The 27,078-nt window shown below is 42.1% G+C and overlaps 1 protein-coding gene across 2 annotated transcripts in view; it reads right to left on the reverse strand.

Moving 5' to 3' along the window:
• The window catches only part of pappa2 (pappalysin 2), a 38,191-nt gene extending 15,839 nt beyond the window's left edge, over positions 1-22,352 (reverse strand). For both annotated transcript variants that reach the window (XM_029830835.1, XM_029830834.1), the window contains exons 1-17: positions 22,147-22,352; positions 18,498-18,730; positions 17,908-18,135; positions 17,171-17,769; positions 12,827-12,975; positions 11,544-11,683; positions 11,200-11,353; positions 10,593-10,785; positions 10,204-10,337; positions 9,315-9,497; positions 8,666-8,966; positions 7,560-7,688; positions 7,168-7,253; positions 2,890-3,086; positions 2,265-2,378; positions 621-756; positions 344-518 (exon numbers count right to left, since the gene is read on the reverse strand). In XM_029830835.1, coding sequence (XP_029686695.1) covers positions 344-518; positions 621-756; positions 2,265-2,378; positions 2,890-3,086; positions 7,168-7,253; positions 7,560-7,688; positions 8,666-8,966; positions 9,315-9,497; positions 10,204-10,337; positions 10,593-10,785; positions 11,200-11,353; positions 11,544-11,683; positions 12,827-12,975; positions 17,171-17,769; positions 17,908-18,135; positions 18,498-18,730; positions 22,147-22,312 — 3,317 coding nt within the window. In that variant the 5' untranslated portion in view covers positions 22,313-22,352. The remainder of the gene's footprint in view (positions 1-343; positions 519-620; positions 757-2,264; positions 2,379-2,889; positions 3,087-7,167; positions 7,254-7,559; positions 7,689-8,665; positions 8,967-9,314; positions 9,498-10,203; positions 10,338-10,592; positions 10,786-11,199; positions 11,354-11,543; positions 11,684-12,826; positions 12,976-17,170; positions 17,770-17,907; positions 18,136-18,497; positions 18,731-22,146) is intronic.
• Positions 22,353-27,078: the final 4,726 nt, after the last annotated feature.

Here is a 27,078-nt window from a genome sequence, read left to right on the forward strand (position 1 = left end):
TTTTTTTCTAGGTTCCAAACAAACATGTTTGCCGGAAGATTATGTAGATATCTCCAAAGCAGTACACTTTTTGAATACTTTTAGCCATGATTTAGTGCTCATTGTAGTACAGAAACAGCACTCCACTATTAGTCCATTAATGGCTATAGAGTAGTTTTTAAAATCCTCCTCGCATATTGATGTTGTTGAGATTGACCTTGCCCCCTATTAACCATATCTTAGACCTGTTACTGTGTGTGTGTGTGTGTGTGTGTGTGTGTGTGTGTGTGTGTGTGTGTGTTTCATGTGTGTGCACGTGTGTTGTAGTAGGTAGTTGTGGGAGAGCCCACCCTCTGATGCGCACCCGGTCAGGGCGAAGGTGCTGAAGTGGCAGGAGGTCCTTAGGGCCACGCCCCCCACTGCCACTGAGGGAGATGAAAACAGGAGAATAACGCTGGCCGTGAGGAAGAAGGGCTGCGAGAGGTCATGGGTCACATTCACGATTAATGGATTCCGGTGGCATGACAGGTCATGTGTGCCTACAGCAGGTAAATAAAGACGTTTTTATTTGCTTTTTATTTTCTGGACATAAACATCTTCTCTTCATTTGGTTAAACCAGTAAAACACACGAAATACATGCCCAGTGTGTGGTTGGCACCACTGGTGTCAGACAAGAATATCGTCACTGTCCGCCGACACTGCTCTCCAGACCAGGAGCCATCAGAAGCAAGGTAGACAATGACAGAGGCAGCCACGCCTGGATGGACAAACCCCACCTAGATCCAAAATATGAATAATAATTAGCCAAAGACTGTATTGAACAGCTGTAGTGATGAACTTTGGTGATCAGCTATAGTGATGAACCATAGTGATCAGCTGTAGTGAGGAACCGTATTTATTAGCTGTAGTGATGAACTGTCATGATGAACTGCATCAGTCAGCTGTAGTGATGAATTTTATTGATCGCCTATTGTGACTAAACTGTAACAATCAGCCGTAGTGATGAATTTTATTGATCGCCTATAGTGCCTAAACTGTAGTGATCAGCTGTAGTGCACTCTGCACTGTTTTGACTCTTAGCCTGGAACTGTTAGTCCAGCTCAGTGTGCTGGGCAGAGACTCAAAAAAGACCACATTATAACTTCATTTTACCTAATAAATGAGCGTGCACATCGGTACAGACACACTAACAGATAACTCAGGTGGACGAGCGCTGCAGAATACACAAAGGTTTTCCACTGAAGCACTAAAGTGACAACTGTTGGCCCACTGAAGTCTAGCGGGCTCGTGGCCCTAAATAACCCTCCCAGGTGTGGTCAGACAGCGTGGCCACGAAAGAGAAGGAAAGCAGACCCAGTGAAGCACGTCATTGAGCTCCGGAGCCTTTCAGAAGCAGCTGTTGAGCACACAGACGGCATTCAGCAGATCTTCAGATCACTCAGACATGTTTCAAAGAGAATAAAAGGGCTGAGTGAGGAAGTGTTCAAAAGAGACGGAGCTGACATTTAACGCAGAGTCTTTTCAGAGACAGAACACTTCAAGCGAAAAAGATCATAAAGGCTTTTCAAAGTATGAAAGAGTCTTGAGGGAAGAGGCAGACCTTCTGAGACGCGCCTGAAAAGGCACCTCCATAATAGAAGCAATGGATGGAAAGAACAACCCCTCAGCACAGAAGTGGCAGATAATGGGTTAGATATAGCATCTAAATGTAGCCAAAGTAGGAGACAGACGACGTAAAGAATCCTGGAGTGAAAGGCTGCGGAGCTCCTGGACCTGCCGAGGTGATTACGGGAGTGCTTACTTAACTGCTGCCTATGAGAACTAGACAAAGAAAAATGAAAGGCAGATAACATCTGTAGAAAGCACCCTTTGACCCGTGATTCAAAGATATGCAGAGCAGTTACAAATGGGAATCGTTTTGATGGCAGCAGCAAATATTGTTTTTGTCACCACTGGGTTTCTGCGGCGAATCGTGTCTGGAAAAACACGGTTGCCGATTGACAACCAGGCTGGAAGGACACGGATTCATGTTTGCTACTCAGCATCCAGTCCAGCTGTAATATATTCCAATTCTAAACTGGACGGTTGTAATAAAACACTTCAGGTGCTGATGAAAATTTTACAATTATGAAAGATGAATTAATGACACGACAGCTGCTTTGGACACAATGGTGGTTATTTGAATAGTTCACAATGATGTGAATCAAAAATTCAGCCTGAGCCATGATTTGATAACCATCTGCAGATAACACACACACAACCACACACACTGAAGCGAGCGTACCTTTAGCCAGAAAAAATATTCAAGGTCATTATTTGTGTCAGACTGAGCTGTACAGGGAAACCAGGCGTTGCTTGGTGATTTGGCACCAACCTCCAGGTGCTGGTACCTGCAGAGCTTCACACAAAACACACAAAACACACAAATATGAGTCTGATATTTAATCCCCACTAAACAATCCAGCAGTTGTTTCTGCGCTGATATGAAATTAATACTATGCAATAGCGGAGAAAGATACTGGAAACCAACACGAGCAACGAAGAAATCAGTAAAGGCATCAGTCCAACGGTTGGGTTGCTCAGTTTGAAACTTCTTTTTTTTTTTTAAACCTTTCTTGAAAAGGGTTCACTTGATTCCTGATCAGAGCCGCACGCTGTTACGCCCACACTGATATTCCTTCTGGTTCTGGTTTTATCTGTTTGGTCGTCCTTTTCTCCGAGAACCCCGAGTGATTTCGGGTGTGCTGTGGCCAAATGTTCACATTTACGGGCCAAACAAAAACAGTAGTGAGCTGAAAACATCACGGCTGCCAAAACAGCCAAGTTGCTTCTGCTTTGGGCCAACTGCTGACATGGGCTTTATTGTCAACTGGAAGTCTTTAATGTGCTGTGTGGCTTAGCCTTCATACCTGAGTCAGAGATGGCTCCCCGGTGGCAGCGTGGGGGGGACAGCGGTCGGGGTCCTGGTGGGAGGCGGCCGCAGTAGATGCCCACTGATCTGTGTAGCCCAATGGCGTGAAAAAGCCACAGTCCCGGACGCTGGAGGAGCGCTCGAACTCCTCGCACGCTCCGTCACCATCAAACACGTAACACTGACTAGGCGCACCTTGGGAGATGAAGAGGAGAAGGAGAGAGGAAGATTTATGAAAAAAAATATGAAGGCTGGATCGTCGATCTGGCAGCGGAGGCGCTCGTCCCCCACTGTTCGACTCCAGGCCTGTTTGTCAATGAACCAAACCTGAGCAAATGCTTCTTGTGTTTTCATTGGCCACTTCAACTTAGTCATATCAGCTTAACCAAAACCGACGCCGCGCGCTGTCAACAGGCTATAAATTTTGCTCGGATCTGGACTTTATTTAATTATCAAAACTCTCAATAATTTTGTTCTACAAGTAGGCAGAAAGAGGAGCTTGTGTTTGATTTGGCCAGTTCGTCAGATCTCAGCAGGTAAGATCCTGGTTACACGAGCGTTTCCCATATTTTTAATGTGTTATATTTATTTACTTTTTTAAGGCAGACAATGACTGTTTTAGGGCTGACACTGGATCCTTTTGGTTTTGTTTGCAGCGATAAAAACAGAGCCGGCTCAGCTGTGCAGAGCACTGTGAAATGAGGGAAAAATGCTAACTACCGCTTATAAATTAGCACAGGGATACCTTGGTGCCTTAATTATTTAAAGCAGCTGCACTCAATAGGGAAGACTTAAAAAAAAAAATAAATAAATAAAGAAATAAATAAAAGAACAGACATGACACAAACTCTGTGTCCTGTGATTGAAATTACATAAGTGGCGTGTTTATGGTCGCTGGCTCGTGCAGTAAAACATCTGCTAAGTTAACATACAAGGATGCAGGGTGCAGTTAGAGGGGAGTCCAGCTTCTTGGCTCATAAATTATATGACATCAGCTTCTTGCCTGTACTGTAGGCTGAACTAAAAAGACTGAACTCAAATCAAACCTTTACTCTAATTTTGCATGAATTAGATGTCTGGATTTAAATGAAATGGGAAAAAAAATGGCACAATCAGTAAAATCTGGCTTTTCAGCGGGGTCTTGTTATTGTTAATGGTTACACGAGACATAATGTAAGAATACCTATGGCTAATTATAGCACTGTAATTGTTATTAGCGTCATTTCTCAATCGGACGGGGAGCACGACAGCTTTTAATGCGGCAGCTGTTTATTAAAGAGCGGAAAAACTTCCGACACTTCACAGGATTGGCCTCATTAACATCTGGACAGCTGTGGACAGACACGGCTGCACGATTGGCTCCAATTAGTCAACGGAAACATGGTTCTGATGAAAGATAAGTGGAATGGAGAAAGCTGATGTGGAATATTGTCATCCCCAGTTCATTTGGCAGTGGCAGGCTGTGTGAACTCATCGCAGACCCTGCAAAAATGACCCTGTCTCTTCAATTCCAAGCCTGTGTTTATCAAACCTTGTAAGGAAGGGCTACTTGACAATTTTTTAACTTAACTATTAGGACCATCTGTTTTCTATTTCATGTCTGCATGCTGTAATCATATCGTGTAATCTAACTTTTAGGCTGTTAAAAAAATACAAAATTAGGCCTGAGTCAAAAATAGGGTGAAAGCAGCACATCCTCGGCTCCGCTGTGACGAGTTGACCATAAAAGTAGATTGTGCGGTTGCTGCAGAACAGCGGTGAATTGCAGCCGCTGGCTTGGGTGAATGTCCCTAGGTGAAGAAAAGCCAAACAGATATTCTATGACTAATAAGTACAACTGAATAATTGCATTTAAGTGTTGCAATTTGTAAAAATGTGCTGTTTGCCAAATTGTTTTCCTTCCTAGCCATTATGTCTTTACGTTGTAAAGCGAGAGATGTAATAGCTTCAGTCACGGCATGGCGAGCTCTGGTAGTGGAGACACGGGGATAACTCTGCACTTCTTTCCCCCTGACAAATAAATTGACTGGATAATGGAAATTTTATCCCCGTGACTAACTCTCAGAATTGCACCACACAAGAATAAGTTCAGTCCAAGTGCTGGAGGAAAGAACAGGCAGCCTTGAGGGGAAGTCGGGTCTCCCATCGCATCTTCAAAAGTTTAACAATAATTCGTTTGTGAAGAGTAACTTCGAAAGCTTTACAAAAAATATTTAACATTTGTGAAAAAATCAGCTCAGTCCTTGGTGCGTGTTTACACAATCGCAAAAAAATATTAATCCAGCTGAATGTTCCAAGAACGTCCAATCAAGACATTTTAAATCATCCCTTCCTATTGTTTCATGTTAGAGGAATATTTGAATTGTCATTTTACGACAGTAGTTCTGAAATAGATCTTTCTGATCTGCCTCCAGCTCCCACTATTACTTGGAATATTTCTCCTGATGATCATAGTGTTCCAGCCGTTTTTTTCCGTGTCCAAATCACCATTGTTAAAGTTGCGCTCCAGGCTTTGATTAAACCCTATAAAATTGCGTTCATACAAATATTGATTTCAATTTTTTCATTTAATGAAAGTAACCGTCCCCTAATAGAATGTGGTGCTTTTAACCATAATCATCATGCTGGAAAATGTATAATAATGGCCAGCAGATTAACTACACAGACGCAGACTCCAGTCAATAATTGCTGTTTCTTGACATCCCATTAATGCATAAGTGAAGAACGTATGACTATAATGCACCAAGACTTCTCTAGAGAACAGTGAGGTGCTCTCTGTGGCTTCCTTTAGACCACTGAAACACACATTCAGTGGCAAATTTTTGCTCTCCAAGTGAAAACTATGTGACCAAATGCTACTGTAGACAATTCATTTAAGCCTCAGGACATTACGAGAGCCCTAACTGCTGATGTTTTTGTCAGTAGCTAACGTTCTTCTTCTGTTGAGGAAAAACAATTGGTGTTTTTTTTGTCAGAATTCAACGATGATTGGTCTATATTATCTCGATTTACAGTTGATTCTTTATTGTAAGGTTTGATTTGTGAAAAGGGGGAAATTTTGAAAACCATCATGACTAATGGTTTGTTGGAGGTGGCTTATGTGGTGGCCTCCCGTCACTGCCAATGAGCTCAGTTGTGAGGAGCAAAGTCCTGAACAGCTAGTCGTGGCTGCTCTCAGGGGAACAGTTATCCGATAGTCATTCTGGACATAATTTGCCAGACTGGTCTGTAAAAATCAATCGCCTTCTAAATTGATAGGAAACCAATTTGTGCTCATCTTCGGTGGTTCTGTATAGTTGTCCTTGATTTTGATGCTCTATGTTGTTTTATTAATTTTATGTATAACTTCCCATGCTTTCATCATTTATGAATACTTTTCAGCCCATCTGAACCAGCCTTTGTCCTGTTGATTATTCTTTTCATGTTAAAGTTGGATGAAGCGCCACTGCTTTAGCATTGGAAAATCCCTGGTATTTATTTATTTATGTCGCAGCTGCTATTACATATTATCAGACCCACCTCACACATGTCAACCAGGTTTTATTGGTTTCTTAGGTGCGTTCTGAATATTCTTACAGCTGTGGTAATGTAGTAATAGAGGACAATGGGTCAGAAGACCTGTGTTGCATAATCTGAACAAAAGGCAACCTTTTAAATGACTTCCTGTCATAGGAAGTCTCAAATCAAATACTTTCCTCATTGTTTCAGGTTAGAAATAGAATAACCTTTTACTAGTCCAAACATATTATTTGGGTATCTGGAGTGGTGATATATGTTAGAAGGACTTTACTAAATTACTTTAACTTCCACATCACTTTGCTCTGTTATATGCATTCCAAGGCAAAAATCCCTCCAGCTACAGAGCACAAAAATCCAACAAAAATTTTATTATAAAACAAGTTCTGGAATCAATTTGGGGAAACCGATTGACTTGGACTTTTCCAATCATGAAAAGTAGTGAATGCCATCTTTATGTGAGTCAGGTCAGATCAGCTCAACTCCCCGCTCTGAATGTAAATAAATCCATGCATTTCTGTTTGCAAAGACCAAATATGTTTCATTTCCAAAGACATCATATGCCACTTTTCCACTGAAGAGCTCTCACCCTCTTCAATATCAACGGGCATGTTAAACTCAGCAAATAAAATTATACATTTTATTCATTCAACCTCAACTTTATTCAACCTGGTGATATTTGCTTTACCATAGAAATTGGCTCTACTTTTTCCTAAAAGGCTGATACCCATTTTCACCACAGAGACTGAAATTGACTCACCTTTGCAGTTAAAGCCCGCCTCCATGCGGCACTTCTTAGAGCAGCCATCACCGTCCAACAGGTTGCTGTCGTCACATTCCTCTAACCTACAGAGGAAACTATCCTCACCATCATTTCTCATTTTTTTGGTGACTTAATAAGGTCTAATCTTCATCAGTCACATTAAAAAGGAAACATATGGATCTGCTTTCGACTCTAGTTCCCGCTGATACTTCTGCTTTCTCTTACCTGATGAATCTGTCACACAAGTTTGATCAATAATACTCAGCAAAGTCTGATAAAATATAGGTTCTCCATCATATCGGAGAGCAAAGACTCCATCTAAAGCAGTCTGGGTGAATAAATATAATAAAGGAGAGATATAGGAGATAAAGGAGAGAAATGTCACAGACCCCTGAATGAGACCATCTCCACAGTAAGGTTGTCCGTGGGTGTAGACAAGAGGCGGGGAGAAAATGTTCAGGAGACCATCTGCTTCCACCTGGATCATGTACTGGTATTTGACCCCCTGCTGTACGGAGCTGGAGAGCAAAGAGGAAGTACAGGATTCAGGTGGGGTGACGTCATTACATGCGATAGATCGTCTCTGAAGACCTGGTAGTTTACAGCTTACAGAGAACACAGTGACTCTGAAGTCTACCTCACTGGGGGGTCTGTCAGCAACAGACCTTCTATCTACAATCTCCTAATTGATTTGCTGCCACTGAAGAGAACACGCGAGGAGGAAACTCTACCTTTAATAATCAAACCTCCATCCAAAAGAGGATCTTCTTCCTCTGTTGTTCAAGTCTTTTCCTTCTAAACTGCCCTCCTCAGTCCAGCACAGGGTGAAATTCAGATGAGAGGAAACGATGGATGTTTGGAACAATTGTAAACACTGATCTCTGATCAGGCAGACAGCGTGATATCTGATCAAGCGTAACTAATCAACATGTGCACGTCCGCTCTGGGGCCAGCAGGATGATTTTGTTTTTTAAAAAAAAATGTTTTAGAAAAATGTACTTTGAAAAGTGCAATAATTGCACACGGTAACCTTCAGAACCTTTTGAATGCGATGGCAAAATCAAAACATTTAAGTTTGTCATTTCGAAGTGATCTGATTGGTTGGTTTGAGCGGTTGCCATCGGCACTCATCTTTCTTGTTCTTATCAGTCAGATCTCAGTTCACTTTTCCATTCCTCATTTCCCTCCTCCAACTGCCATTGGCTCTCCCCTTCCATCATCGCGACACTGCTCGCCGTCCTTCTCCAGCCTCCTTGCTTCAGCCCTCACTGCCCTCTTCTGTCCCACATAGCTTAATCCCCTCCGGTTCTGACATCTTTTTGCACTTACAGACAGGTTGTGCAACACTGATGTGTTTTCTGAAGAAGAAGCTGAAGCTTGGCCCACCTTGGCCCTGCTATTTGGTGTCTATTCCAAAAAACATTTGGACACTTTTTAACAGGATGAAATCAACCCAGCTTAGTTGGGGTGACAGAAGGGGATATCTGGCATCTACCTGTCAGTGAAGGTGTGCTGTGTCTGTAGTGGTGGGGGTTGGGTAAAGGCCGGCTCCCGCTCGATCTTGTAATGCAGAGGACTGCAGCCAGAGCAGAGCGGGTTCTCAGGCCCTGACGCCAACATGACAGCATCAATTTCCAGCTTCTCGTCAAAGGTATAGAGTTTAATGGCAGCGATGGTCGTATTGCGGGTATCAAGTCGCAGGGTGAGGGGCATGTCGCAGAACACATGCTGGGGTCCAAGGTGGATGCTCTGCTTCCCGTCTCTGATCAGCTCTATGTTGGCAAGAGCTGGGTTGTCTAGTGGGTCGGCACAAAAAGACAAACTTACTTTAACAAAAAGTATGTTTGTATTTTATCCAGACCACATTTTCCATACTGATCCTATGGTTTTTCGTTGCAATGTCACTGGGTGCTACATGTCTAAATAGGTCCAGTTGGTTAATCTGGATTTATTAAATAACAAAGCTTCTGTCACACCCATCCAGTGGAATTATATAAGGTATATTCTTTTCTCGCATGCATTATTGTGTTACCGAGCAATAAGAATGTTTGTGCTCTCATTTGAATATTAAATTGCAATTTTGGGCCAAACATTCTGCAGAAAAAAAATAATGCTCATCCAACACAAAAACATGAGAGACTTACTTGAAGAGATGTAGGTGACCCAGAGCGTGAGTGAATGTGGAACCATCGGATGGAGGAACCTCAGTGTGAGGGTGCAGCCCTCAGTGTCAGGGCAGGGGGAGGTCACGTTGGTGTCGTAGAGGCTGAGCTCGGGGCTCCAGGCCTGGAGACTGGGTTCACAGGGCTGCTCCACGTCAGGGGGGCCTGGCGTTCATAGCACAGTCACACAATTTTACTCTGTTTATACGCTTATACCGTATTTTCTGTAATGACCTTTAATTATATATAACATCTGCTATTATGAATAGTATAGAAGATAGATATTGGTGTAGTTATTAACACATTTTAAAGGGCTATGGCAACCTTCTCTTTATGTTATGGACAACATTCCCTGTTGTTACAACTACTTAGCTTTGATCAAAAACTGTGCTGAGTATGAAGCAGCAGCCCAGCACCTGCCTAGAGACATCAGATAAACGTTTGTGGTAAAATGTGCGCTCATTGTGCCTGAATTAAAACACCTCCGCTACTCTAAGGAACCCCTCTGTGCGCACGTGCGCACATGTGTGTGTTTGTGCGTGTGTGCGTGTGTGTGTGTGTGCCCAAAGATTAATAATGTGACTGTGAATCATCATTGTAAGCAGCAGGAAGAGTGAAAAGGGAGAGCAGACAGCAGCCAGTAGACTGACCGTCTCCACAACTGTGCACATACCACTGTTTAGAGGAAGACTGTAATAGACTCTTCATCATCATTATGATCCCACAGTGAAAGCAAGTCAGCCGTAATTTCTCCCCGCCCGCCCCTCCACCTTCCCGCTGCTTGTTTTCAAAGCATAAATTCCAGTGGAGGATTTCCACATATTCGGATTAGGTTTCAAGGATACAAAGTCCCACACGACATTTCACTAACCAATGGCCTCATCAGGAGTCCAGTAGCCCGACGTGTCGCAGACGCGAGAGGAAGAAGCCTCAGAGGCATACTGGTGAAAAACGCCATCAACGCCACAGTCGCCACAGCTGATCAGAGGGCCAGAGGCAGCAGAGCTAGAACCGAAGCAAACAGATAGATGATAAAAACTGACTGCATTCAAGCTCAGTTTACAGTAGGAGAGGTTGTCTGACGCCTCTTTTACAGAGCTGATTTTATGATTACAGATGCATATGAATATATACTACTGCTAATACATGTATAAATATGTCTGAAACCAAAACAATTCCAAATTAAACTATTATTCCACCTAAAACTTGTATTTTTCATAGTAAGCAGTCAGACAACATTCGGTTGCCATAGTTTTATACCTCTGATAAAGCGGGCCTCTTATAGGAGGCAGCCAGTGGATTGAGACAGAATCTAGTTTGTGGCCAATAACAACTGGGGCCAGAGGGATGGAGGCAGGGTGCCAGTCTGCCATCCAGGTCTGGTAGACCAAGTCCAGGTAACAGTGCATCCGAGCCGCTTGGTTGGGAGTGAAATGGTCAGTGCAGTTGTCGTCTGATAGTGGAGGAAAGGAGAGGTTCAAACATTTGCCACAGTGCTAAATGAATGTTTTAATATGGGAGGAGAAAAAACAATAGACTGTGAACAGCAGGTGTGTGAGAATAGTCTACTTTCCCCTGTTTACATTTGAATTGCACAGTCATTCAAGCTTCTGTTCAGAAATGAGAGGGTCTGCTTCACATCTCCTACCACGTCATATAATCAGAGTATGTCCTTTGGCATCCAAGTTAGTTTTCTGTGTCAACTGGACTGTTTTTTCAGTTCATGAACTGAAGAAGCCTTCTTCAAAAGAGAGTAAAAACAGTCCAGTTGACACAGAAAACTACCTTAGATAATTATGGATGATGGAGAATCTACGCAGATATGTCCTATGTCATGAAAGCGTGTGCAACATGGCTGAAAGTGTACCTGTGTAGCTCATGTAATTGCTGTAAGGCGTTCCCCTGTACATGGTCACACCACACGTGTCATTTACAGCTTCCGGGTCCTGGCAGGCTTTGGATTTGGGCATTGGTGCAGTGTCAGCACACAGGTCTCCCGTCTCCATGGATGGAGTGGTCTCCTGATGTCAACCAGACAAGGAGATCAGCTCTTGGAAGCATGCGTAGATTTTACAGATGATATTACAAAAAGCAAATGGAAATCTTTTTTTGTTTGTCTTCTTTTGTTTTGTTGTACTCAGTGATTTGGAAATAAAACAGCCATGGATGAAAAATAGAAATGTCACATGAGTGTCCTGAAAACACACTTACCTGACATGGATCATCACAGGACTCTCGCTCACTCACACCTTTGAAAACATGGTAAAGACCCAAGATGTGTCCCATCTCATGGATCATTGTGTTTTGGTGGCTTACAGTACCAAAGTAGGCTGGATTTAGAACCATACCTCCTGCAGACACACAACAATTGCAGTATGTTTTACAATGAGGTTTAGCTCAAATTTCAGGACGAAGCCTTACCACCTTCAACTATACCCTTCTTAAGCATTACATGAGTCTACAAACAGGATAAACCTTTATTCCTACAGCTATTAAAAAATGTAAAAATTCATTTGCATATTTTTGCTTGCATGTCTGTGTCATTTTTCATTATTTGCTTATTTATTCTATCAGCGTTTACTGCACGATTAGTGTGTGTGTGTGCGTGTGTGTGTGTGTGCGTGTGTGTGTGTATGTGTGTGTGTGTGTGTGTGTGTGTGTGTTTGTGTGTAGGTGTAGGTGTGTAGGGTTGGGTTCTTTTCCTTTGCATAGCAGCATCATGCTGTGCATCAGGCAAACACACCCGCCTTGTGTTGAGTGCTTTAACCACCCAGATCATTCACAATCGCTGTATACAGTTATTGACAGTAATGCTCTGTCAGTGATGTGACATCACTGGGGTTGACACCTAAAAGTTCTCAGAACATGACAGACCCGTCCAGCCCTTCCCCACACAACAGTTTTGAAACATAACTGGTGCAGCCCCCAACTTAATCAATGAGAGAGAGCATGTTTGGGGGGTTCTGGGTTGTTGTGGGAGCCATTATGGACAGTAGGGGGCCACAGTGAGCAGAACTTTTCACTCTCTTCTAATGAGACAAGCAGCAGAAAGATGCCCTTTAACTATTAAGTCTTTGCTTACAACAACCTCTAATCAAGATAGGTCACAGTTTACATTGTTTGGATAAAATCTGGCACTACAGGATTACTTAGAAGAATATACAAAAGAAAGATGTCAGTATGTCACAATGGAAGAATATAAAATACAATATAGTCAGAATCAGCACTTCTGTTTGGAGTTTGGCTGTTTAAATAGTGAGCAGAAAATGTTTCTTTAAATAAATTCAATTGTAATATTTAGTTCACCGACAATTACTAGATAATATTGTTAAATTTTCTCAAATGTGTTTGTGTCAAAAGTGTTTCCACTTTTTGAAAGGACTGGCCAAGAATGGAGGAGTAGGTAGGGATTCAAAAGAGGACTTCAATGATACAAAGTAAAAAGTACAGTGGGGAAATGGTTCAGAACAACGTATGAGCTGTTCCTCACTCACCCTGGTGGGTTAGTGCCTCTTTAGCCCACGGCCAGGTAGCAGCACCTGCCAGCTCTTCACGAACCGAGTTGCTGGCAAAGAAAACGTTGAGCATGTCAGCTCCGCTCAGGTGGAGCTCCTCCTTCAGCTCCTTGACACTCATGTAAGCCCTGTGTAGACAGAAAATCAGGCAGGAATAAGGAATATTTGTTTAGGGCTGTGCTCCCTGGAAATGGTAAATTAACCTGTGTGATCGACTGTTACTGATCTGAGGACTGTTCTAAGAAAATCAAACGAGGATCATTTAAGTCTGCAGCCTTTTGAATGACATCGATTTTAAGACTGATACATGTGTCAGATACTTTTGTTTATCTGTTAAATGACTCTCGGAGTGACCTTTGACCAGGATTTGTCTTATAACTCTCTCCTCTCCTCTCCTCTCCTCTCCTCTCCTCTCCTCTCCTCTCCTCTCCTCTCCTCTCCTGTCCTGTCCTGTCCTGTCCTGTCCTGTCCTGTCCTGTCCAGTCCTGTTCTGTTCTGTCCTGTCCTCACCTCTCTTCTAGTCTTCTGTAGGTCAGTGATGAATTCCTTAACACATTTCCTTGACACTGTTGCTTTTTGGAGGGTAAGGTCTTAAAGGTGATTAGGCATTTAAGACAGTTTTCAGGTCCGTGAATGAGAGAACTGATTTGGAGTGGAAAAATCAACCTTTCATAATCATGTCAATTTCTTTGCATTTTCTGCCCTTATAGCTGCAATAGCTGCCACTGAATGAATGAAAAAGGTGGGAAAAAAGACAGCAATATTTCACATTAAACCCTGATGTCCCATTAAATGACGCACTCCTAAACTATATCAAGGTTGCTTAGCAGCTGGAAATCCTGTGTGAGTGTAATCCTTCCCTCAGTGAATTCCCGCTCTCCGCACATGACATACTGTAAATAAGAATGTGTTTTCGCTGGCACTTTGCTTGGCTAGATTAAGTTTAAGTGTCATGTGTTTCAACAAAATCCTAACTCTCACTCCATTGATGAAGCTTAGCTTAGGTTCCAAGCCACACATTTCCACATCTATCACCCCAGTGTGCAATCACAAGTGGCAGAAAGTTGACTACATCGGACATTAAAGTCTAATGCCAATTGGGGGGGTTGGGTGCTCTACATAAGGGTAGAGTAATAACGAAATTAGAATATGTTGACAGCTCAAACACTGTGTGAATTAACAGCAAAACCCAAAAGTTTTCTCTTTATTATTGCTACTATTTTTCAAAATAAGAAGAAAAGGTTCACCATGCCAAATCTTTGATGTAAATTATTAAGTATTGCATCTATTATTACTACAGTTAGATAATGACAAGACCTATTCTTTTTACCGAGATAAACCATTACTTCATCCAACAAACACTTCACCAAAGTCCAAATGCTACAGTAGTAAGTATGTAAGAGACCCAAGAAACCCAAGAAATATGCCAGGGAGCCGCATTGATGTGACCTTAGTGACCCACACTCGCAGCTGCTTTTAGAGATGAACAAGCACGGCAAAGAGACACATACTGTAGTTCCTCTTTCTGTCTGGACCTCCTGAGAGTGAGATACAGTGGAGCTGAGTGAGGTCCAGGAAGAGAAGATGAAGAAACATCAAGAGGAAAAGCTGATGAAATATGAAGAGGAAGATCTGGAGAATAAAAAGTGGGCTGAATGAAACAGAACCTGAAGACAATTTGAAGCTCAAACAAACATACAAACAGAAAAAGGAACTACTGAAGAAAGTATAGAAGAGAGCAGGAGTTGTACCTTCAGAATAAAAATTGTAATGGCAGAAGCCAAAAGGCTGAAGCAAGTGAACAATCCAGGATTTACTCATCCAGAAAGAAGAACGCCTTAATTCAGTCAATGTCTACTCAGATTTGATCGGCTCTTCACCTGTCTCTATACCCCTTGACTAACATTTACTTAAGAAGTGGCGCTTCATTTTCTAATTTCCAAACCATTTGGCTCGTACTAACACACAGCAGCTGCACACATATAGTTTCCGCCACAGTGCTGAGCTGGCCAAGAAGTCAGGCAGGAAAAGGGGGAGATATGGAATAAAAAGCCGGACCAGAGACATAAAAAAGGTTCAGTGCTGTACGTGCCAGCAAAATGTCATCCTCACATTAATTCTTTCTCTGACGTGCACACATATCAGCCTTTTCAACAAGTCAGAGTTGAGACCTTTCCAGAAGACCACCACTTCTGTTAGCTCACTGCGCCCAGGATTTATGACACTGGTCTCCTGTGTATTGGCCGTTCTTCTCATCCTCAGACGAAGATCCAAAATTTACTGGCAGGAACTCTCTGTAGGGTTGTATCACATACCCACTGTGACTTCTGATACTTTCAAAAACACGACAATAATTATAAGAGTAACCATGGTAGCCATTTCCAACACAAAGCAAAAGTGTAATATGCCATTGTAACATGCACGGCTGAAGTTATCCATTGTGGAAACGTGTAGCAGAGAAAACTACTGTGAACCAGTAGTTAGGACAATAAAACCAGGTGAAAGCTGGGGTGGGAAAAGGTAGTGACAGAGAGGTGATCTCCAGCTGCAGCTGAGGGGCAGAACATTGAATGAACATGGGTGCTATCAACATAATCAATTTAAAAGTGGGCATTTAAAATTTTAATTGAACACTGGTTCCCAGTCCATTAGACACACTCAATTTCAAAGGAGAACATTCTACCTACATACATATTCTACCTGCCTTGGCCTTGATTTTGGAATACACCCCCTTTAGATGTCCACACTTTAAATCTCTACTCACCTTTTCTTATTGTTATTTTAATTCATCTACTCATCTTTCAGTTTCCCAAATCCCCTATCTTCAATGCATATGTTTGGACTGTGGAAAGAAGCTGGAATGTTGGAGAGAACCCATGTAGACGTGGTCAGAACATGCAGACTCCACACAGAAAAGCCCCTGGAACTTCCTTGCTATAAACACCGCTGCTAAAACCACTATACCACCATGCCACTCTCTTATTATTAGTAGTACTAATATTCCATTTTTTGTGTCATTTCTCACAAAACTGTCTTCCACTGAAGGCTTAGGTTTGAATTACATATGCAATGCACACTTTATTAAAATTAAAGATGCTATTTCACCTTTATTTATTTCCATTATGGTCTTCAGTTGCAATAAGAGTGGCAATACCAAAGCATGTAAAATGCTATTAAGGGTGAACACGGTGTCTAGTGGTCTGAAGCATATTAATAATAATTAATAGATTAATAGATTCTTGTGTAAGACTGCTGCGCTCTGTCAACTCCACACATCAAATGCTGATTCTGTTGCTTTGAGAGAAAAAAAGAAGAAAAAAAAAGTTCAGGTTACCATATTCTGCTTCTCTGTGGCCCAGTGTAGATCTTGTGGTTACAATTTAGATTAACAAGCCAAATGTAAGAAACATGGGCCGACGACTTCATGGCAACCTTTGGCGATGCTATTTGGAGCTCTGCGTGAGGCTGCCTGTCAAACCAAATGGAAAGCAGCAGGCTGCCAATCCACTTGTTTAGCAAAAATAAGTGTGTGCCTTGGCTCCTTTGCTCACCATACCCACTTCACAGGGCTCTCTCTCTAAAACCATTGGGGAAAGAGAGTACCAATTTGTGCTTGCAGCATGTTGAGATGTTTGAGGCACCTCTGAGCTAAGGCATGGCCGTGTGCTGAGGCAGAATGCCCACTCACAGGGAGTCTTTTTAGTGGTCACTTAAGCCCAGAAGCTTCTTACCTCAAAAACATTTCCTCACTAGTGGAGTCCCACTGCTACTTTTTCAACTGGATACTTTCATTTTCCACTTGTATTTTTATATGCTGTATACCAGTAATAGACTAATCTTTTTTTTGCAAAGGATGATATAACTGCAATTTAGCAGAACATTTCTCCATTGTCAGAACTACAAAGCATTATTATATTACACAATAATGTGATGAAGTTATACTGTGTCCCTTGCAGCCAAGTGCAGGGAACAATATGAGAGATATAGCTGAACAATATGAGACACCTCTACATACTTAATACAATAATCCAAGGTATGCTAACTGCGTGTTAATGAGTTAACATCCATCTTTCTGTTGTTGAGTGTTTTGCACTCCTGGTTTCAGGTTCTAAAATGGTCAGGTATTACTAAAGGTCGAGTAAACCTCTCACTATTGGCGGAGATGCTAGCATCAAGGTTGCAAGGTTTCTATGATGGGAACTTTCATTAAAGAGTATGATTTTGAAATTTACAATTGAACAGCAAGTAGACCGGAGAAAAACTGATGTTAGTTGATCTGGTACCAAACGCTAGAAAAGCAACTGACTTATCTGCTCAACGCACCTGTCAGGAGACTCTGGATCGAAGCAGGTCTTGACGACATTAGTGAACTCTGGGTCACAGCAATCTCCATCATCATAGTCATACTGTATGCTGTTGCACTCCATGTTACACACTCCATCTTGTCTTTTCCAGGTGTAACAGGGCCCCTGTCTAAGGCAGTCCCCTCCATCATGGCCTGTTCTTGGGTGGTCACACTCTGGGTCACATCGGCGGTTCCCAATCTTCTCAATCTGGCAGTTGCTGAGAATAAACCGTTGCCGGAGGCTGGTATTTTTCTCGTTGTGCACACTGAGATCAAATGTAATGTTGTATGGATGAAAAGCTTCAATTAGAGCACGGTGCTGGAGCATGATCTGGGCTTCAGACACAGTGGGGTTTCCGCCATCATCGTTACAAAGGTTAACAATGCGATAGCGAACGCGCTTTTGAGTGCAGAGTTGCCAGTTGTTGTTGTAACCAGAAATTATGTCTGTGTTGTCACAAGGTGTCAAGCCACAGGGCGGTGGCAGGTATGGGGAAACGACTTCTTGTTCAGGAACAGGAGTGGTGACAATAGCCGGGTGGAGTCCGATTTTGTTTGGAGTCCAAATCTGTTCCACCTTCATGTTCGGAAAAAAAAATGAGCAGAAAAAAGAAATCTGAGTCAGCGACACCTGACCATTCCAGAAAATATTCTTTTGTAATTTGCCTGCAGATGCAAATCAAGAGTCAAAGGGTAAAATAAATTTAGTACTTACTTTCAGGAAGTCTGCCCACATTGCCAAGACTGGTAAATGCAGGTCAATGTGAAGCAGTCCTTTCAGCAGCTCCTCGTGCGAACGCTTATAGTTCCACAGGACGACCCCACCTATGAGGCCCCTGAAGCTGAGACTCTGATCTGGCTGGCCGCTGCCGAGAAAGAGGTTCCTGCATGTTTTCATGAAGTGACTGTAAAGGTTCCCAGTCTGCAGGCTGCTCTCTCCAACCTGAAAGAGCAAGTAATTCAATTCAATTCAAATATATCTTCATAGTGTCTGTTATCTCTGCAACAATGGTGGAAAAACTCCCTTTGACAGGGAGAAACCTTGAATGGGACCAGGTTTATATGTGGGATCACTCTGCTGATGGACAGATGAGTAAAGGAGGAAGAGAGATCAAGCGGAAGAGGAGAGGAGAGGAGAGGAGAGGAGAGGAGAGGAGAGGAGAGGAGAGGAGAGGAGAGGAGAGGAGAGGAGAGGAGAGGAGAGGAGAGGAGAGGAGAGGAGAGGAGAGGAGAGGTTCACTTTGTCAAACTTAAATCAACAAGCTAATGCCATAAGAGGTACAGACAAAACTCAAAATATCGCACCTTCGCCCCGTCAGTGTACAGAGTCATGTGGAGGCCGTCATAAGTGACCATCAGGTGAGTCCAGGAATCAGCTCGGTATCTCTGGTGGCTGTAGACTGTGGTAGCTTTCACAGCTCGGTCAGTGCGTAGCGTGAAGTAGAAACGAGCATCCTTGGTGCTTCCAGGCTCAAAAGTGCGGATGCCTACTGACCAACCCTTGTCACTGAGTGAGTGGGAGCAGTTGTCAAACACACCTGTGGGAAATAAAGAATTACACATTACACCACAGCAAGTACAAAAAATATGAATACAATGGAGTTTTTTTCATGCTGAACACAAACAGATCGAAGACAGTGAGACATGAAGTAGGGCTGTGGCATTACACTGAGGCCAGGAACCTATATTTCTCCATGCTTCTGTAAAAACATCTGCTCCCCAGATGTTGCTTAGGGTCAGGAAATCCCTTCACCCTCCCCATCACTGTTTATGTTGATAGACGCTTCCATGTATATGAATGCTAAACTGTCAAATATCCCAAAGAAAGTGAGTTTTCACTGCTGCATCTCCACAATTCATAGTGAAAAGAGTTCCTCCCCAGGGTCACTAGTCAATTTATTTAATTTCTTTCTACTTCACAAATATACATCACATATGATGGTCCAACAAGGATCCATGAGGGGTTTGAACGCAGCATCAGTCATTCCTGAGAACATGCCAACAAGGTTAAGGTCCACTTCTCCAATCTAGTTCATATATTGAAACATGTAAATTATGAAACATGTTGTTATGAAATTAAGCGGTACTTTTTTCCAAACACTAGTTTGATGAGGTTTCATCTGCTGGCAGACCGGGAGAGAAACCAAATCATGAAAGACACACAACAGCAGCAGCAGTAGACTACAACAAGTCAAAGGAGAGAAGGACGTCAGCCGACTCAGAGTTACCTCCCAGCAGAGGGGAAAGAAGAATGCAAAATTCAGACAGCGGCTATGGGTAATTGGGACCATGCTGTCTCCCTTAGGACCACATGGTCGGAGCTTTGGAAGTCAGATCCTGCTACACTTCAATGTTTGCAATCCTGGCAATGTACTACCTTTTCAAAGTTCAGGAAAGGAAATGGTAACTTATTTTCAGCCTGTAGTCAAAGTGGAAAGGCCCCAGTAATCAAACACTTATAGCAATGACAGAGAAGGTTTTTTCTAACACATGAAGGGAATTGTCCAAAAAATAGTATTTAAGCTCCAGTAGTAGACTATTTTTGTTTATTTTTTATTTTATTTAGTTTGTTCGTTTGTTTTAATTGACAAAAAAGGTTTCTTTTGCTGACTAGTTTCAATGTATCTCTTCTGTTTCCCTCAGAACCATCGAGTTCACTTTCTTATTCAATCTAATGAACACTGAGTTTTAAAAACTGTTGACTCATGGGAACTGCACCAGCATGGGTCTCATACAGTCATTAGTTGCCTCTATTACAAAAATTATTGATGAATCTATTTGTAATTCCATAAATGTTGCCATTATGAGCAAAAATAACTTTAGACTGTCTCTATAATATTAATTTACCAACATACAAAAGAAAAGAAAACAAAATATCAGCTGATTTACAGAAAAAGACCATTAGTGGTAGCACCAATGTCATGTCAAGAAGGAACTAAATGAGTTTGTTTGCAACTGTATTTGTTAAATTAATACTGGGCACTAGACAGAACATGAATTCCAAACACTGCTGCCTCACATAAGGAACCAATGAAGGGGAAAAGTTAAATAATGAAGCTGGATCTTTGATCAAAGTAAATGTGAATGGACATGACAGTTTGCGGCCTTCCTGAGTCTCTGGCCCACTGTGGCGGCCAGAGTGCTGACCTGTCAGATGTAGACATGTTCCCTACTCATATGTTGTTCATTAAATCGTTTATAAAGAGATGGCTTTAATAAGACCAGTCTGTCTGCAGTAGTGCAGAATCAACAGAAATGCCCAATGAGGAGATGAAAACACACAATAACTAATTAGCTTTATTTTAATCACAACTAAAAGTATGTTTTCATCAGCATTAAAAATAGGATTGATTGTACCATCTGGATTTGATTAAATGGATATCACATGTGAGCATCTGGAGGGTCAGTACCTTGCTAAAGGGTACTTCTATAGAGGTCCTGGCACCTTCCCCTGCCACCAGAACACCTTTCATGTTTTGTCTGCACTGGGGATTGAACAAAGAACCCTCTGCTTCTCAGCTACCACCACCCTGTACTGTCATACATTTATCAATACTACTTATAATACACATAGTACTATAATTCCTGATCAAATTCCTGATCAAACCCTGCTAGTAATAATAATATGAATAAGAACAATAATAACAGTGATGACGTTGAGATGTGTAGTGAGGGCAGGCATAGGGATGAAAGTGTGTGTGATTAGGTGGGAAGAAAAGTGTCAGCTTTGATGTGTTAATGGCTGAACAAGAATGTAGGTGATAGAGAAGATCTTGATGCTGTTTGCTGACAGAGACACTGAGGAGAAGACAGGAGGCGGAGCTAGAGGTGGAAAAGATGAAGATGTTGAGGTTCTCTTTGCTGGGAACAAGGATGGAGAGGATCAGGAAGGAGAACTTTAGAGGTGTAGCACATGTTAGATGTTCTGGAGGTAAAACCAGAGAAGCCAGCCCGACATAGATTGAATATGTCCAAAGGTAAAAACTTATAATTGCTGACTACTTTGATTAAGTTAAAACAATCAACAGTTATTAACAGTTATGTTATAATATATTTATATCTTTAGTGTGGATTAGTGTGGATTGGCTCCAATAGCCAGAGTTATCCTCCTATCAAACATTTGTCAAGAATAGTAGAATATAGTCTGGCCTAGTAACTATTAATTGAAAAAAGGTGTGAACATCTATGATTTTCAGTCATTGACCCTCCAGAATAAACCAGAGCTGACACAAGCCAGACTAATATTGTGTTCGACAACTTCTTTAAAAAGGGCATCTGAATGGGTTGTTGCACAAGGACGAAAGCAAACACTGTTAGGACTGCTAAAAAAATCATTAGCTTCATAGAGGAGCTGGATAATCACAATTCAGGAGGGAATAATGCAAATAAATATCATTAACACATAGAAATCAAGCCAAAGCAGGATGGAAGCTCAATAGTTATTGTAATGTTTTTGCTGACATTTTTACAGTTTGCATAAGAGAACTATCTGACACCTTTATGTTCAGTCAGTCCTTTTTTGGTTTATTACAAATTGCCCATTGAAACCTGTTTGCTTTGTAGCAATATTTCCGTTATTAATCAGTGTGCTCTTCTTTAACAAACTGGCTATTTTGTCAATAAATGTGTTGTGTCGAATGTCATTAAATTCATTAAATGCTCAAATGACACAAACGCTGTATAACTGAATATTAACAATTATGACATTAATTAACCAATTCATTATACACTTCTTTAGACAATAAAGTCTGAACATCCACGTTTATTCAATTAATCTATAAGAAAAAAATGTTGGATTTTTTTTCAGTGGTGTTGAAAAATTACGATTACAATCTATATTTAAGGTATTTTAAATCATTAATTTACAATTGCTCTTGGGAAAGGTTCTATCTCGCTATTTATTTTTTATTGATGATTATTTATTCACGATCACCTGGCTTTAGGGTTGACTCACCTGCGACCACCGCCGGGTTACTCTGCCCTCCCTCCGGCTTCACCCACAGCTCCAGGCTGAACTTCCCCCTCGGTAACTCCAGCCCGGCTACAGGATTCAACTTAAGCTGCTCCTGACGTCCACTGAAGTACAGGGCAGTCATCCAAGAAGAAGGCACGCTGAGCATGGGACTCTGCCATGGAGACGGGCTACCGACAGGCTGGCTCACCGGTGGATCCACCTCCTCCACCTCCCCGGAGGAGTCCTCGTCGCTTCGGCCTTCCAGAATCCCAGTCGGTATCTTTTGGTCTCCATCGTTCTCCAGCTCGAGCGCATGGAAGTCTTGCAGGCCAGTCGTAGCTGTCGGGCTGTCCGTGGAAACCTCTGTGTGCAAGCTGGAATTACTTTCTTCCACAAGAGGAAACATCGACTGGAGGTCTTGGGTGAGCCTGGAGCGGGAGGCGCTGGAGGATGGCACCGCAGACGGCACTGTGGGCGCGCTGAACGGAGAAAGCCCGCGGCGCGCTGTACTTGTTCCATAATGCAACTCTTTCTCATCAGTCGCAGAAAGTTTATCGTACTTTCCATTCTGGTCCCCTGCTCCCACTGGCACACTCTGTTTACCAACCCCACTCCTCTTCTCCAGCCAGACCTGGTGCGTGCTATCGGTGTCAAACCGGCAGCCTTCCGCGCAGACCGCCGCAGCGCTCTCTAACGAGTACGAGCCTCTCCGGCTCCTGTGCGTGCGCTCATAGACCACTGGAGGGCGGTGTTGCGACAAAGAGACAGAGCGGGGTTGCCGCCGGGACCTCCAGACAGCAGAGACGGTACAGGGTTCACCTGCTAAGCTGGAGAGCTCTCGGTCTGCCCGGCGGGCCATGGCGCGCTTGTACCGCCGCAGAGCATCAGAGCGCACGGGGCTGAACAGCCACGTGTTGGTGATGAGAACAAGAGAGATGACCACTGGTCTAATCAGCAGCATTTTGTCGTAATAGGAAATATATGTGGTGGGTTTATTCTGAGAGAAGGTTGAAAATGGGTTCCAAAAGGTCACACCAGACTGTTCTTACCGGCTTTGTTTGCGCATATTTGCCCAACAATAAAACCCGCTTTCAGCTTGAAAAATGTTAAAGTAACCTACGAACGTAACCAAATGTAAGTGATCAGTGCAAACTAAAGAGGGGGTAATATTGATGGCTGCACATTGGGATATTTGTAGGTTTCTTTCAGTTTAAAATAAAAAGATTTTTCTCTGCTGCTGCAGCGCATCACACTTGACTGGTTAACCTTTATCACTCTGTCACTACTGTTCACAGGTACAAAATAAAGATTTACGTCTGCTTTTCGATAGTTTCGGCAGGTTTTCTCGTTGAAATTGATCAGATTCAGTTCAGTAACACTTAAAAAGTGAAGTAACACTGAAGTGCGGATACATTTTGCTTTGTTTTCAGGGGGAAAAAAGATTTGCGTGAACAATCAGATCACTTTACGCAAAAGCCTCTTATTTCGTTTTACCTGATCACTGCTGCATCATTTACTCTCCTGTTCCGACATGCAAGGTGAATCTGGGATATAAAACGCACCAAACTGAACAGACAAAGTTATTCCCGAGTAAAATACAGTAAAAACCCGTTGAGTGTTTCTGAATGCGTCGGGGTCTCCTCCTCTTGGATATGTTGTGCGCCTGTGCGCGCCTCAGAGTGACTTGCTTCTCCTCTGCACCGGTCCATCCAGCAATATTAATATCATCATCCATTTATCCCCCACCCCCTCCACCTCTCTCTCTCTCTCTCTCTACCTCTCCCTCTCGTTCATCAGGAAGCCCCTGCGCGCCCTGACATCACCGGTAAAAAAGTGTGTGTTAGAGGGGCGGGAAATGGCGTCCTTCCCTTACTCTTGCACTTCAAGGCTTTTATAAGGGAAACCCTCTTCTTTCCTCATCCAGCTACGCAGTCCCGCACCTCGCATCTTCCACAAACGCCTTAAGAGAGAAGGAGCCTATATATTAACGTTTCTGTAACGTTGTTGCTTTAATTCAATTCAATTCAATTCAATTCAATCTTTATTTATATGGCACTTTTCATACACTGGGTAGCACAAAGTGCCTCACAAAGGATAAAAACAACAAAGAGAAACAAGAGAATCAAGAAAAAGGACACACACACAGATACACACACACATGCATACACACACTCAAACACACACACCCATACACACTAACAAGCTGAGACGTGGCTGGGCACCGAGACCTGAGGTGAAACTCATACATCACTCCAACCATCTTATCTCCATCTGTCTCACTACTAGACCTAAATCAGCAATACTGGAAATAAGTTTCTCAGTCTTCAACATAACTCTTAATAGGATCAGTTTTCAAGATGAAGAAGGCGCTTGATCCTTGTTTTTAAGATGATATTTTAGCTGGGTGCTTTTTAAGAGCTTGCTTAATACTAGTTTCTAAGCTCAGCTTGCATATATATATGTATCAAAAAAACAATAGTACTGCATATTTATTTAAATATAATAGGGTATTTTGAAAATGCAATTCAAGTAGAGCTAACGTAAAATGTATTTACTTCTGTGTCATGTTAATTTATGATACACTTTTATTATTAAAACTGTTAATGTACAAGATGAACATTTCATCTCTCCATCTTCGCTTTGTTTCCCTTCTCTGTTCAGGCTGGACATGGCCGGACTCCTCCAACCACTCTTCCTTTGGTTCCTCACCTGCTTCTCATCGGCTCATCAAGGCCCTGCAGTATTTACCGGTAATCCCTCCCATACTCTGCCAGTCCCTCCTTGAATCTTTCGTGGTAGATCACATACTGGCATCAGCTTTGCATTTTTGAAAAGTCTTTGCTTAAGTGTTTTTTTGGATTTCTGTTTTTTGGCTGCCTTTTTCTTTTGCCACCAGTCTCACCTGCCACACTCTCGTCTGCTTGCCAGCTTTCATCTTCTGGACAAACATAACGCCAGACTTCGCTCATTTGATTCATTCATTGTGTTATTTGTTAATAAATCCATTTTAAGAAGAAGCATTGTGGTCTGTGGTCATTGTGGGTTCGGTGGTCTGTCTGACATAAGCTTCACATACATTGGTGTTGTTTGACAGTTGGACAAGTCAAACAGAAAAGCCCCTTGACAACAGGGGGTTCAAACCTGGAATCTTGGTGCTGTGAGGTTGTGTTAAGTTTTGTTTAACAAAAAACTTGGCTATGCTTTTTTTCATCCATCTTACTTATGCAACAGAAGCAGGCGCCATCTGATCCACACATGAGGGTTTGGGGGGCTTTTGTTTTCATCACCAAACAGCTTATAACTTATGTGCTGATGTGGACCAAGGCAAAACTAGAGAGGGGGAAAAGCATCAGTAACCCAAACACAGGGAAATTTTATTACAAATCAGATGAGAAGAAAACAAAGAAGAATGGACTTTCTGTAATGATGCTGCATTTAGTCTTCTGGGATAATGGTGCATTAAGATTTCCCAAGTTTTGGTTCCTGTTCATGGTAATGGTCATTACCACCCTTTTGGGCAAAAAGAGATTTCAAACATTGAAGAAGCACTTCAGTGGCTTTGTCTCTGTCTCTTCGAGCAAAACTGAGTGAGCAGTATATGTTCCGAAGTTCATCATTTGGGGTTTTTGCTTATCAAAAGTGTTTGGTGAGTGGAAAAAGAGGCTTTAGCAATATATCTGATAGGGACACAACGGCTGTCAAGATGGTTGACAAGGGCACTGCTACTTATCCAATCCAGGCCAGAACTATATCCAATTTATGCATTCGATACTGGAAAGACCCAAGCTGAAGTTTCTTCTTTATTTAATGTATTGCTTACTCAGCATCCATACAGATGAGTGAATTATATTGAGTTAAGAGTGAGAGAATGGTAAAGAAAGTATTTTAGTTACCAGTATTAAGTGTGTGGTGTGAAGCATCGAAGAATTAGAATTAGAGTGTCATGTGTTGTGACGGGTGTTTCGCCACCGCCGTTAGTTTATCCAAAGAATGAACACTTGTGGATTTATTTTATTTTATTTTAAAATCAATTTTAATTGATTTGCCAAAGTTGTATGGCAATTTTCATTAGTGTTTTAGGTGTCTTGGAGCATAAAACATGCACACTAATTCTACATGCATATTTTTTTAACATGTATAATTTTATGAGCATATATGTGTATGGAATTAATTAAAGAAATGAAAACTTCGAGGCCTATTCAGTGTTTTTAAGAAAGTAAAATTCATTCAAATGCACTGTATATGGATAATAATTTGGTAATATATGTGTGTTTAATTTCAGAGATGTGTACTGTTACACTCAGATGCTCTGAAGTGGGCCCCATGCCAGATGTGCCGGGGCTGGCTGCCCAAAAATGTGTGGGGACATATACATCAGTGATGACTATTGATTCGGTTGAGACTCATTCAGCTGTATTTTTAGATATCAGTATAAATAGAACACCATCTGTGTAGATGCTTGTACACATCATAAGTAAAGTACCCAGCATCATCAGGCATTTCAGGTCTTTAATCTTCCGACACCCTCACTTTAGGAGACCCAGCCAAGGATGATCAGACCCAACGTGCATCCAAGTAGTTTGCTACACCATAGATCCCCTCTTTTGATCCACAACCACCCAGAACCACCCTCTATCCCAGGCATGGGCAAACTAAGGCCCGGGGGCCACACGCGGCCCGTTAAACGTTTTAATCCGGCCCGCCAAACTTTTTTATTAAATTAAATTAAATGAATAAACCTTGTTAATGTTAAATTTTCACTGCAATTCTGGTGTTTTCCCACTAGAAAAAAGACAGTCAGGAGGAGAGTGATGGTGATATCCTGAAGGATAACAGAACTTTCAGTGCTTTAAAATAGAAATGGTTATTAATTTTTTTTAAAAAGGCACATTTTATTCATTTGATTTTAAGTGTTTTAAGACTCATTCCAAA

Source organism: Takifugu rubripes, chromosome 22 (assembly GCF_901000725.2).
Source record: "Takifugu rubripes chromosome 22, fTakRub1.2, whole genome shotgun sequence".
In the NCBI taxonomy this organism is placed as follows: domain Eukaryota; kingdom Metazoa; phylum Chordata; class Actinopteri; order Tetraodontiformes; family Tetraodontidae; genus Takifugu; species Takifugu rubripes.